The sequence below is a fragment of the Dama dama genome, chromosome 31, assembly GCF_033118175.1.
Source record: "Dama dama isolate Ldn47 chromosome 31, ASM3311817v1, whole genome shotgun sequence".
Lineage (NCBI taxonomy): Eukaryota > Metazoa > Chordata > Mammalia > Artiodactyla > Cervidae > Dama > Dama dama.
The window spans coordinates 48617695-48630425 of record NC_083711.1 but is presented as its reverse complement, the minus strand read 5'-3'; the positions used below and the strand labels follow the sequence as shown (position 1 = coordinate 48630425).

The 12731-nt window shown below is 37.6% G+C and overlaps 1 protein-coding gene across 4 annotated transcripts in view; it reads right to left on the bottom strand.

Annotated features, from left to right (window-relative positions):
- Positions 1-12731, bottom strand: part of TFG (trafficking from ER to golgi regulator) — a 31133-nt gene that overhangs the window by 1225 nt on the left and 17177 nt on the right. For 2 of the 4 annotated variants that reach the window (XM_061134022.1, XM_061134021.1), the window contains exons 5-7: positions 11630-11797; positions 7614-7754; positions 3135-3233 (exon numbers count right to left, since the gene is read on the bottom strand). In XM_061134022.1, the coding sequence (XP_060990005.1) occupies positions 3135-3233; positions 7614-7754; positions 11630-11797 (408 nt within the window). The remainder of the gene's footprint in view (positions 1-3134; positions 3234-7613; positions 7755-11629; positions 11798-12731) is intronic. The other 2 variants (XM_061134024.1, XM_061134023.1) reach the window with 1 other exon arrangement.

Below are 12731 nucleotides of genomic sequence, written 5' to 3'. Positions count from 1 at the left end.
GGATGTTTTTAAATGAAACAGTGCTCCGACAAATACAACTGACTATGTTAGTGAGATGTTTTTTAGGCTTATTCATCCTATAAAAATTAAAACATTTAAGAATAAACATTAAGTGCTCATTTTCACAATCCTTAAAATCTTTTAGATTTGGTATCATGGTTTTACCTATACAATAGCAGCAACAACATAACAGAAAGCATATCATACTGCCCCAGAAAAATGAACATCTATATTCATTAGTTACTAGGATGTAAAGCTTTTTTAAAAGAAAAGGTCTGCTTCACTAAAAACTTTTATCTCTACCATGAAACACACCTGCAGCTACTTGCAATGAAACCTCTCCATTGACTGGAATCCTGTCAGCATTAAATACCAGATACATAAGAAAATTATTAAAATATGTACAACCCTGCATTAAAAAATAAATAAATAAAAAGGATTGAATGAACTGAGTATATTCTGAACTCACCTTGAACCTGGGTTCAAAATTTACTCATGAAAGAAAGCTTTTGACACAGTCCATGAATAAAACCGGAAAAGGTCACAGAGGAAAACTGCCAAACCAGCAGAGCGCCCAAGATGGTCCAACGTTACCACCACCACTAACAGTCTCCAGGCAGAGTACTTAGGTGACTATTTCCGTACCTCCCAATTTCAAGTTAATAGGACTAGCAGGATCAGAGATACAAAGATAATACTTTGAAAAGAACTAAACTTTACTCAGTGAAGATCCTAACTAAAATCATTAACAGCAAGCTTAATTTTTAACAAGTAAATCAAATACCTAATGCATTTTACTCATGGAAGTACCTAAATACCAAACTAAATTCATGAAAAAACCTTGATGTCATACAATTTCTCCTATCCTCTACATAAAAATTTTTTTACTCTAAGTTTTTGAAGAAACAGAAAGTTTTATACTGAAAATGTCTATTCAATTTAAGATTGTGAGCAAAAAAAAAAAAAAAGCTGTGTTTTCATCCTGCCAATTGATATCTAAACTGGCTTTTCAACAGACGGTGGGGACAACTAAATCTTTATTTTTCGAGAGAGAGGATAATGCCTAAGAGCCTAAATTGCTGTTTCATTAGCGATCTACTGTCTTTGACCATAATATAAAATACCTCTGTGTATATAAACCCTTCCTTCCACCACCATCCCCTCCCTTGAAAAACAAAATAACTTTGGTGAAAATCACCATAAATGGCAAGAAATGGAAATTCTGTGGTTGTCTGAATAAAGTAAAATTAAAGGACAAAAAGTCACGTGGTCCATGAAGCCTAAAGTATTTACTATCTCGTTTTTTACGGCAGAAAAGTCTGCCAAGCTCTGGCTGGGGCTGAGAGAGTGCAGAATGATGTAGGGAAGTCATTAACTGCAAAGTCAAGTGTACCGGGTTCTGGTCTAGCTCCCCAACTAAAGGGCTGCTTGTCCTTCGATGCATCACAACTCTTTGGACCCTAGTTGCCTCATTTACAAAATGAGTGGGTAAGACAAGATCAGTGGCTCCCAATTCTCACTACACTTTAGAATGACCTGCAAAGCATTTAAGATACCAATGCCTGAACCCCACCCTCGACCAAATAAAACAAGATCTCTGGGAGTAGTGCTCAGGCACCTGTAAGTTTCAAGAAACACCTCTCCAGGTGATTCTGAAGCATAGTGAAGATGGAAATTGCCAGGATTAGACAATAGAGTGAAAAAAACTTATTTCTACAAATTGCCAATATGTAATTTTTAATAGATTTTCCCTAAAAGACTGCATTCTGAAAATAACCTTCCCCCAATATTATAGTCCAAGTTTAAATTCATTCCACCTAGTTTACATAAAAACTAGCAGCTACAGGTTAAGTCACTCTACAGCAAATCCAATCCAAATAAAAATCGCTTTGTGTTAAAATATGTCAAACTACAATGGTAGAATTTTATGGTCTAATTCAGGGAGTCAGCAAATGTTTTTCTGTAAAGGACCAGATAATAAATATTCTAGGCTTTGGGGACCACAGGGTCTGTAAAACTTTTAACTAAAGCGGTGACGTTTTCACAATGAGTTTCAAGTAGATTAGAAAAATAAAAAATAACAGAGTGATGTACTGGCTTTAAGCATAGTTGTGCCCTGTCATTCTCTATTGAGGAACATGGTTTTAGACTTTTTTGGGTGGGAGTTCCTTTGGCTCACTGACAAAGTCTACTATGTGGAGCTTTAATCTCAGACTTTTCAATGATACCTAAGTTAATATTTATATTAAATGAGAACGTGTACACAACTCCTTTTAAACTAATGCTCTAGAGTTATGCCTGGCTTCCAATGACGGTTCCTACTAGCTGTGATGTACTGACCCAAGGTAAGTTGCTTAATCTTTCTGTACCTGAAATAGGGACTGATAATGAGGCTAACTTCCCCCCATGTAATTTATTGTGTGTTCATAGCTCATTTTTGTACTGTAATCTAATTTTTTAAAATTACAGTTGAAACGGATACTTAAATATTTTACTATAAAACAAGATTGAACATAAATTCTCATATAACAAAAGTAAAAATTACCCAAATTATAATTATTTGAATTATAATATTCCAAGCTATGCTGAGAGATTTTTATGTTCTTAGTTGTCTGAGTTACATTTCAAACCACTCTACTTTCATGGATTTGTTTTTAGTATTGCTACATACTTCTGGGAGATTTAAAAACCTATGCAGCTTAATTTGGCTCTTGTTTAATAAGATCACCTCTTTTTACATACGAGGCAACTGTTAAATAGTGTTTTTCCAGGTACTGGAGTACACTGGGATAATGTGTTGCAAAAAAGAGGAAAAAACTGTGCATTTTTGTAGCTCCACATCACCAAGCAGGTAAGCTGATCACATGAGCAGGAGATAATTTTGTATTAAAAACTTTTTATAGTACAGGTCATTACTGAATCATCTACTGTGACTGTGTTTTACCCGCCCACTGGAACTGAAATGGTGATTTACAGTTAAAATTTCTGTGTAAAATATTTATAAATAAATGACACAAATGTTTTCCCCCCCTAAAAAATAAATACTTCATACTTACTCTAACAAGCAAGGAAACGGGAGGAAGGGACTTAAGTTTCGTGAACAGAGACACAGCTCTCCCTGGGCGCGCGCTCACCTGAATACTGAACGCCGTACTGCTGCGGCGCCTGGGGGGCCGCCTGGGGCTGCTGGGCGCCGTAGGCCGGCTGCGGCGGGTACTGCTGGTACATCTGGCCTGCGGGGGGACGGCAGAGAGGCGGGTTCACTCGGCAGAAGAGAAACCTCTTTAAGGCGCCTTTAATTCCCTCCCCATTCACACACACAAACGAAGACACAGAACGTGTCTGCTCCTCGCTAACTGTCTATGAAGAGAACAAGGAACAACTGAACAAGTGTGGCGACTCTGCTGTGGATGAACTGTGGAGAACTCTGACTGACATCAAATAACGAGTGGTTACTTCAGAAACTGCAGAAAAACAAAGGTTTTCAAACTCAACTGCCAAAAGATATGTACTACTAATGTTCAGTAAAAATCAATAAAGAAAAATGTGAAAAAAGGGACAAATAGCATGAATAGCTGCTGTGATTTCCAAACATGTAAGGATTTACTGGTTCACATCTTTATCCTCTCTACCATTTTACAGTTGTTCCAATGGTGGATTTAGCTAGATCTAATGCCTTGAGCAGCAATAAAACTTAATGTAATATCTAACTAGCACTTAAAATTTTTTAAAAACCTTGCTAGTATTTAAATCTTTAAAACAACTTTATGTTGCTGATACTTTAAAAATATTCAAATTACCTGCTGTTAATCAAAAGACTACAGGTAAATAGTATACTTTGAGCAGAAAAAGACAGCGACTAAAAGTCAATGCATTATCCGGTGCTATTCACACTGAGGCGCAGGAAACAGCTAGTTCTCACGGGCTGAAATCTCCAGACGGAACCCACTTTAGCGGACTGGGTGCCCAGTCTTATGTACTGCTGCACTAAGTACGTTATGCCCCTGTTGACAGCTGGCTTATTTCCTAGCAAGCAGTGCTATGCTTTCACGACAGGAATAAAACGGAAAGAGCAGTGCATACACTGACACACGTGCCCCACCACGAGCAGCGCTGCTGGTGGGAAGCTGGGCAGGACCCGGGGAGCCCAGGGCAGCGCTGCGATGACCTGGAGGCCGGGATGGGCGGGGGCAGTGGGGGGCTTATAGGGAGGGGTGCACACATGCGCACAGCTGACTGACACAGCCCTCCAACAGAAACTACCACAGCACTGTGAAGCAACTCTCCTCCAAACAAAAGTTTTCCAGAAAAAGAAAAATTTGCTTATTTTTAAGCTATTAATGCTCTTCCCAAATACAGAAACCGACAAGAAGTTTGTTAAACACTTTAACACTTCAAGATTTATAGACTACATAAAAAATACTACAGACGTTAACCACCTTTTAGAAGATACTGCCTTAATCCTAGATTGTATCTCAAAACTAAATTTTGGAACAGAAGTGACAAGGATCTGATACAGAAATAAGATAAAGGGGGGGAAATACATGTAGCATTTGACGATGGGTTCTAATTCTTACAAAATAGAAGGATTAACTCTACAATACAAAAATGAGCAAAGATCATACAATGACTATATGAAGGGGAAAAAGTCAACCTCATTAGCAGTCCCTATTTCAGGTACAAAAAAGAATAAGCAACTTACCTGGGGTCTATGCATCATAGCTAGTAAGGACCATCACCAAAACCCAGGCGTAAGTCTAGATGGCTATTTAAGGAGTTTTATACATGCTATCTCATTTAATACAAACATTAACTTACGTATCATCAAAAAGTCTGAGATTAAAGCTTCACGTAGTAGACTGCTGCCAAGGAGCCCAAGAAACTCCCAACTCAAAATTTTAAGTCAAATTGTTTTCCTCAATGAAAAATGACAGGTACTACAACTCTTCCTGAAGCCAGTGCTCCATTTTTTCTTCATTTTGTGAAGAAAGCCACCCCTGGGATTAAACTCCGTGTGAAAATGCCACCCCTGGGATTAAACACTATCTCAACAAAGTATTTCTCTTACTTATTTTAAACACACTTCTTTCAAGTCCAAAACGGGACTCTCATGCTCTGTCACAGTATTCTGAAAATTAAGAATTCTGTGTTCAGTTGTAAATGAGGAGGAATAACTTGACCTAATTGAAGGAGAGAGCTACAGAGTATAGTAAGTGAAAAAGCAAGGTGCCAACATAGTTCACAGTAAGCTATGATTTGAGGGAATTTTTTTGCATTGTTTTTCAGAATCGATGGTAGAAAAAAGTAAAAGCAATAAAACATATTACCTAGGAGAAAGAGAATAGGATGAAGCAAAGAGTAATGGTGAGGCTTCTGGGACTATATTTGTGACAAAGATTGGTAGTCAGCCTCTGTGATGACCCTCAATGACTCCTGCACAGGCATAGTATAAGATAATGGGTTGGCATCCTCATATTTTTAGAAATTAGAAAGATTAACTCCATAATACAAAAAATTAGCAAACAACAAGCAATAAATACATGTGTATTCATTCTCAAGTGTAGTCCCCTCACACTGAATCGGGCTGACCTATATACCATTAGTACCTGGCATGCTGAAGTTCATGGGGTCACAAAGAGTCGGACATGACTGGGCAACAGAACAACACATGCCATTAGAGTATAAAAAATGATGTTGACATTTCTGAGGACAGTAGTGAAAGACAGCCATCTCCTTTTACTCTGTCTTGACCACTGGCTCTGGTGGAAGTTCCCATGTCATGAAGTCACCTAGGCAGCCCATGAGATCCATTTGGTGAGGAAATGGAAGTCTCTTGCCAACAACCATATGAAGGAGTCTTCTTAAGATATGAATTCTTCAGTTCAAATTAAGCCTCAGATGACTGTAACCTCACAAGAAACCCTTAACCAAAACCTTCAAGTTAAGCTTCTCCCTGGACTGTGAAGAAAGCTGAGCACCGAAAAATTGATGGTTTTGAACTGTGGCGTTGGAGAAGACTCTTGAGAGTCCCTTGGACTGCAAGGAGATCCAACCAGTCCATCCTAAAGGAGATCAGTCCTGGGTGTTCATTGGAAGGACTGATGCTGAAGCTGAAACTCCAATACTCTGGCCACCTGATATGAAGAGCTGACTCATTTGAAAAGACCCTGATGCTGGGAGGGAGTGGGGGCAGGAGGAAAAGGGGACGACAGAGGATGAGATGGCTGGATGGCATCACCGACTCCATGGACATGTGTTTGAGTAAACTCCGGGAGTTGGTGATGGACAGGGAGGCCTGGCGTGCTGCGATTCACGGGGTCGCAAAGAGTCGGACATGACTGAGCAACTGAACTGAACTGAACTGAGGCTTCTCCCAGATCCTTGATTCTGAAACTGTGAGATAATAATTTTTTGCCATTTTAAGTATCTATGTTTTAGCATAACCTGTTATACAGCATGTTCACATACATAGTTTTGATTTTAGAAACATGTAGGGTTGACAGCTATTTAAAAAAATAAAAGACTTAAGACACATAATTAAATGAAAAATTTAAATGAAATTCATTTAATTAAATGAAAAATGAACCTTGGGAGACCCCTAACTTGAAAAAGTCCCCACTACCATTCGTCCAACAGGAAAAATCTAAAAGTACCCAGAATAATTAGGTATCTATTACAAAAGTGCCCCTTCATTTAAGGCTGTTTGGGGAGACTTATGTAACTTGACTGGTAAACTTAGTCACTTGCTTCTGGTGCTGAAATACATCCTGTCACACTACCTGACCCCTTTATACAGATACAGCACCACCTGGTGACTTTTAAAGTAAAATATGGGGCTTTAAAAGGCCTTACATGCAGAAGCAATTGAAAGACTATCTGAACATTTAGAAGGAACCCTAAATGAGTAAGCCTGAGGGCGTGTTCTGCAGCGCTCCAAGGGTTTCAATGAGGCCTGCTGTTCTGAGCTTGCAATCTCCTTCAACAACAGCAATGACCCCCTTACTTGTTTAACGACTGAGCTTTTTTTTTTTTTTTTAACATTCTGTTTCATTTAGGACTAAAGACATTCTCTGAAAACCACTGATTCGGTCCACTTTTCACAATTTACAGTGTGGGAGAGTATCAAAACCCAGAGAGATTAAACTGCTCATCTGAGGACATGAGATTTAGAGAGGAAAAAGTCTGATTTAAAATATACTGCTTTTTCTATAAAAGGCTTCTTATTGCTAACTGCATAAAAATATAAAAGGCTATTTATCTTTCAAAAAAAAAAACTAAAGTTATGCTTAACCTTTGCTTTTTAAATCTTCTTAAATTACAAAAATAATACACAGTTGCAAGAGGGGAAGGGAGAAGGAAATAAAATAGAACCTAAAAATTATGCCTTATACTTTTTTAGGGTTTTTTTTTTCTTTTTAACATTCAGAAGCATACCTGACATTGTTTACTCAGTTTTTTAACCCGAAAGCATACTATGTCAGTAGGTCAAAAATATCACCAATTGTGTTCACAGCATGAACGAACATGTAAGCTTTTCACCATTACCAGAAATGCCCTAATAAACATTTCTGCACGTGTACCTTTCCACGCGTGTGCTCTAAGCTCTATTTTACCTTCACTCTGACCTGCTTGAGCCTGAGCTCCTGTATACGGCGGCTGCTGCGGCTGAACTCCCGGCGGGTGAGCTGCGGAGGAGGAGGAAGCAATGCTGTCGGGCGTTCCTGACCGGTCTTCTGCAGGAGCACTGGGAGGCCCTGGGTGGTCATGAAAGGTCAGCTCAGTCTCTCATACAAGATCTGTCCCCAACAAGCTCAGTTAGTAAGCTTGGTTAAGAGACTAAAAGTAAAGTGCCACAGAAGAAGCGTAGCCCAAAGGCAGCCTTCTACACTGATGTGTGTGTATATACTTTCTTCCTTTGCTCCGATCCCACAAGATCCAAAGATCTCCAAAGCTACGACTGGAAATCCTTCCCTAGAGAGTGCAGTGCGACATTCCTGAGTCTAAACGCACCTCTGCACTACAAAATATCCGCCTCTTTGTACAATCTATTTGTAGATCAACCAAAAGTATCATTTCATCCTTCAGTGGGTCTCCACTGCCCCTAAATGAAGTTCAACCCTCTAGTTTGATCTTTAAGGCTCCAAACATTTCTCACAATTCCTTTTCTCATAGGCTCCTATTCATTCCCCCAAGTGATCATTAATTGCCATTCCCTCCACAGTTCCAGTTTTACATTATCTAAAACATTCCTTAAATAGTCCTCCACACTTCTAGTGAGCCTTCTTCACTCATAAATACTTTTCTCCACTTGTGAACTTCTATAGAGTATACTTCTATTAGGACTTGACTGCATTTCTAAACAGAAAAGTCTTCCCTCTTAGACTAGGAGTTCTTTTGGCCAGGCACCTTTCTGATTCTGTCTCACAAAGTCTACCTCTTAATATATACATGGAACCACTCAAAATTCTTTAAAGAAGTAAATGGAGAGAATCTGCTGTAGTTCTAATACTATAATGAGCAAAAAAGACATTCTGAAGACATAAATCTGCTTCTCTAAGTTCTTTTTGTTTGTGCAACACAGAACAGTGTGGTTGGAAGCACTGGTTTGGGAGCCAGACTGCCTAGGTTCAAATCCCAATGTCGCCACTTAGCAGCTCTAAATCCAGGCTTGCTACCTGATCTCTTTCTGTGCTTCATCTATAACCAAAGCAATACTAATTCCTACTTCATAAGGTTACATAAGGGTTATGAGTTAATAAGAGCTTATAGCAAGTGCTTATAAAAGTAATTTTATGGGGAGGGTCAAGACGCATAGGGGAATTACGAGGTCTAAACTACTATATATACAATAAGTAAGCTATAAGAATATATTATACATCACAGAAAATATAGCCAATATTCTATAATAACTATAGATGAAACATAACCTTTAAAAATTGTAAATCACTATGTTGAACATCTGAAACTTTATATAATATCGTAGCATCAGCTATACCTCAACAAAAATATATATTAAAAATAAACATTAAAACATTATTAAAACATGTTAAATATATCAATATGGCTAATATAAAGTATATTTTAAATGGAAATCTAAAAGTGATTATATAGCAAGAACTTATAAAAGTGATTACCACCTAAAAAACTCTACGTAAGTACTTGTTATTAGTAGCAGACTAATTTCCCTGAGGCCAAACCTCTATCCTTTGCACTGGTCTATCCCAAGACTTCCTAGCACTGTGTTAGGCATACAGTTGGAAGCTGACAGTTCAGGTATTCATGAGAACCTAAACTAGGATAATGGTAGTGGCCATGCAAGAGAAACCGATGAGTGCCAGAGTGAGATGTGTGGTCACTCCTGTGCACCGCCATTTCACTGATGTTTACCTACATGTAGACAAATACACACACGTTCCTCAGAAGGGTAACACAGATAACAAAAAGACTATGTTATTATTCTAAAAAACATTACTTCAATTCCTCTTTTCTCCCTGCAGGTAAGCTATTACTGTTGCTTATCCTATCGTTATCGCTTTATCCCTCCTTCCTAAGTCTACATTCACTACTGCTGCTAGGTTTTTCACATAACCCAAGTAACTACAAAGTATCCTGGCATTTTCTATGTGTGCGGTTTTTCCTACTTCAATTCAACATACAAAGCTACCAGAAAAATGGTCTTCAAATACAATATAAATCATAGTGATCATATTATTCTGGTCTATACTATATTCTTCATTAAACTTTTAAGCCTAACCTCGTATATAACTATTTACTCCCTCTACCTGGCATATCTTGAAGTCTTATATATTAAGAAGCTGTAATATTAACTTGTGTTTCAGTTAATCTACAAAAGTTTCTGTTTTTCAGACAGACCACTTATCTGATGTCTTCTTTTGCCAACAACATACATGATATACAAGTATTTGTCTTTTCCAGAATGTTACACAATTCTCTTTGATAAATAACCCCATAAAAATCTCAAAGAAAAAGAAAGTTAATAGAAAAATCCTATCTTTCCAGTTACTGATAATGACAAAGTAAAGTGATCAGGTAAAACCTCCCAAAAATAACAATTTAAAACCCTGGTCAAAAAAGAAGAAAACAAGTACTTCAAATTATTGGAAGTCAGCCAAATGTTGGCAAACACCAGGAAAGAGTTTACCCTCCATGGAATTACAGTGGGTAAGAACAGCAAACCGTGATCTCCGCAGCTTCAGCTGCAGAAAACCAGTGTTACTTTCATGGTCGGCTACATAGCTAGAAATCTGAGGAAAAGCCACTGAGGAAGGAATGAGAAGAAATGAGATCTAAAATCTGAATATAAGCTCCAAAGCCCCAGCTGACCATAGAATTAGGTGGGGAGAGGGTGACACCAAGAGGGCACAGAATAAAAAGCAGCATCTGGAGCTGAAAGCGCTGAGCAGAGCTGCCAGGGGCTTCACTATCGGTGAAAAAGGAGTGGTGTGTGTGTGTGTTAGAGCAACAGTAACAAAAACCCTCACAAGACTCTAAGACAAAAATACCTTAATAAATGGAACAGAAATACAATCTTAACCACCTGACTAAGGGCCTCCTTGCTGTCTCAGACGGTAAAGATCTGCCTGCAATGCAGGAGACCCAGGTTTGATCCCTGGGTCAGGAAGATCCCCTGGAGAAGAGAATGCCCACCCAGTTCACTATTCTTGCCTGGGGAATTCCATGGACAGAGGAGCCCGGTGGGTTCGCAGAGTCAGATACGACTGAGCGATTGACTGACACAATATTAATGAATGAAAAGGCAAGGGATCTTAACAGAAAAAAAATTAAAACTATAAAAAGAACCAAATGGAAATTCTAAGCTGAAAGCACAATAAATGAAAGGGGAAACTCACTAGAAAGGTTTAACAGCAGATTGACAATGGAAGGAAAAACACTAGTGAACTTGAAGAGAGATCAACAGGAATCATTCAATCAGAAGAACACAGAGAAAAAAGAGTGAAGAAAAGGAACCTCAGAAACCAATGGGATAGTATCACGCTCCCCAGTGGATGTGTAATAGGAATCCCAAAAGAGAAAAAGCAGAAAAAAAGTTGAATAAATGATGCCCCCCCCCCCAAAAAAGAGAAAGAAATGATGCCCAAAATATACAAAGAAAGCACAGTAAAGACACTGTTTGAAGGTTAAAAACATTCAAATAAAAGCACTTTCTACACTAAACTGTCCAGAACTCTACATTTAAAATTAAATTTCCCTAATTTAAGATCAGAAGAGAGACTAAGCCATCAAACATAATCTAAGTCCAACAAGAAATCTGAAATAAGATTCTAAAATGATTCATATTTTTAAAAAAGTAAACCCTCTGAATTCTACTTTTGATAAAATTTACTTGAACCAATCAGGGGTTATTCATTAAAAAGGAGCATTCTACTGACTGGGAGAGGGCATGAGAAAGCTTTGCAGGGAGCTGGAAATCATCTGCCTCTTGATCTTGTTGGTGTTTTACATAGGTGTATATATACGTAAAGACTAACTAAGATGAGCCCTTAAGATTTGAGCACTTCACCATTTGCAAGTTATCTTCTATTAAAGAAGGAAGGGGAAGAATGGAAGGAGAGGGAGAATAAGGGATTCGAGGAAGGCACTAACTTACCTGAAACCTGATCATCTGTTAAGCCAAACGCCGACATGACATTTTTATTGATTTCATCTTGGTTTTTTAAAGGATCAAAAGCTGACATACTTGCTGCCATAACCTGAGTAGACTGTTTACCAGAAGAATCAGCAGCAGCAGGCTTTTCTTCCCTACCATCCACAGTATCTATAAAAGAAATAAGCAAAAACTTGTTTCTATTTTATCTATATTCAATAAGGCATAAAAAATATATGATAGCGAAATACATATGTGCATAAAGTCTGGAATGGTGAGGGTATCTCTGAGTACAGGATTATAATTTTCCTTTCTTCTTTGTTCCTATTTACACTTTTTATTTTTGTAAAATAGGGGGCGAGGTCAAAAAGAAATGCAAGATAAGTAATACCTTTTATAAAAAATTATATCTATGTACTTCCCTAAGAATTATCAGATAAGAAAAAAAAATACAAGCATCTTTACACAGAGAAATATTTTACCCTTCTTTCTGGAGTCCTATGACATATATCCTAGTATCAAACACATATTGTGCACTAATGCTTTATTTTCTAAAAGGATAAAAAGCTTTTTAACTAAAGTTATGATTATCAACTTTTATGCTTTACTTCTACTTATCTATTGGTACATGGAAACCTCAAGCCAACACATATTTTAATTTACTATGTCTTTCTTTAAAATTCTTATTACAGATAAAAGATGTGTGTATGAAATTTGCTCGAAACAACATGGGAGGGGTGGAAATGTGTGAGTATAGATGGCATGATGCTGTGAGTTGATAACTGGTGAAGCTGTGAGGGTTCATGGGATTCATTATACTATTATGCCTACTTTCGTACATATTAAAATTTTTCCATAATAAAATATTTTGAAAAGTAGAATTTTAAACATTGTGAGCAGGAAAAACTTTAAACCACCCACTTTTCTTCTCAGGATACTAAGGTTCTAAACACACATTTATACTACTACCTTGCGAAAGAAAAGACTGAAGAATAACGTACATTTTATAAATAGAAACTTGTAATATTAAAAAAAAATTACAAACAAAACAAACTAAACAAGTAAACAAAAAGAAAACTGCTAACCATTTACTGAAGTAACTGAT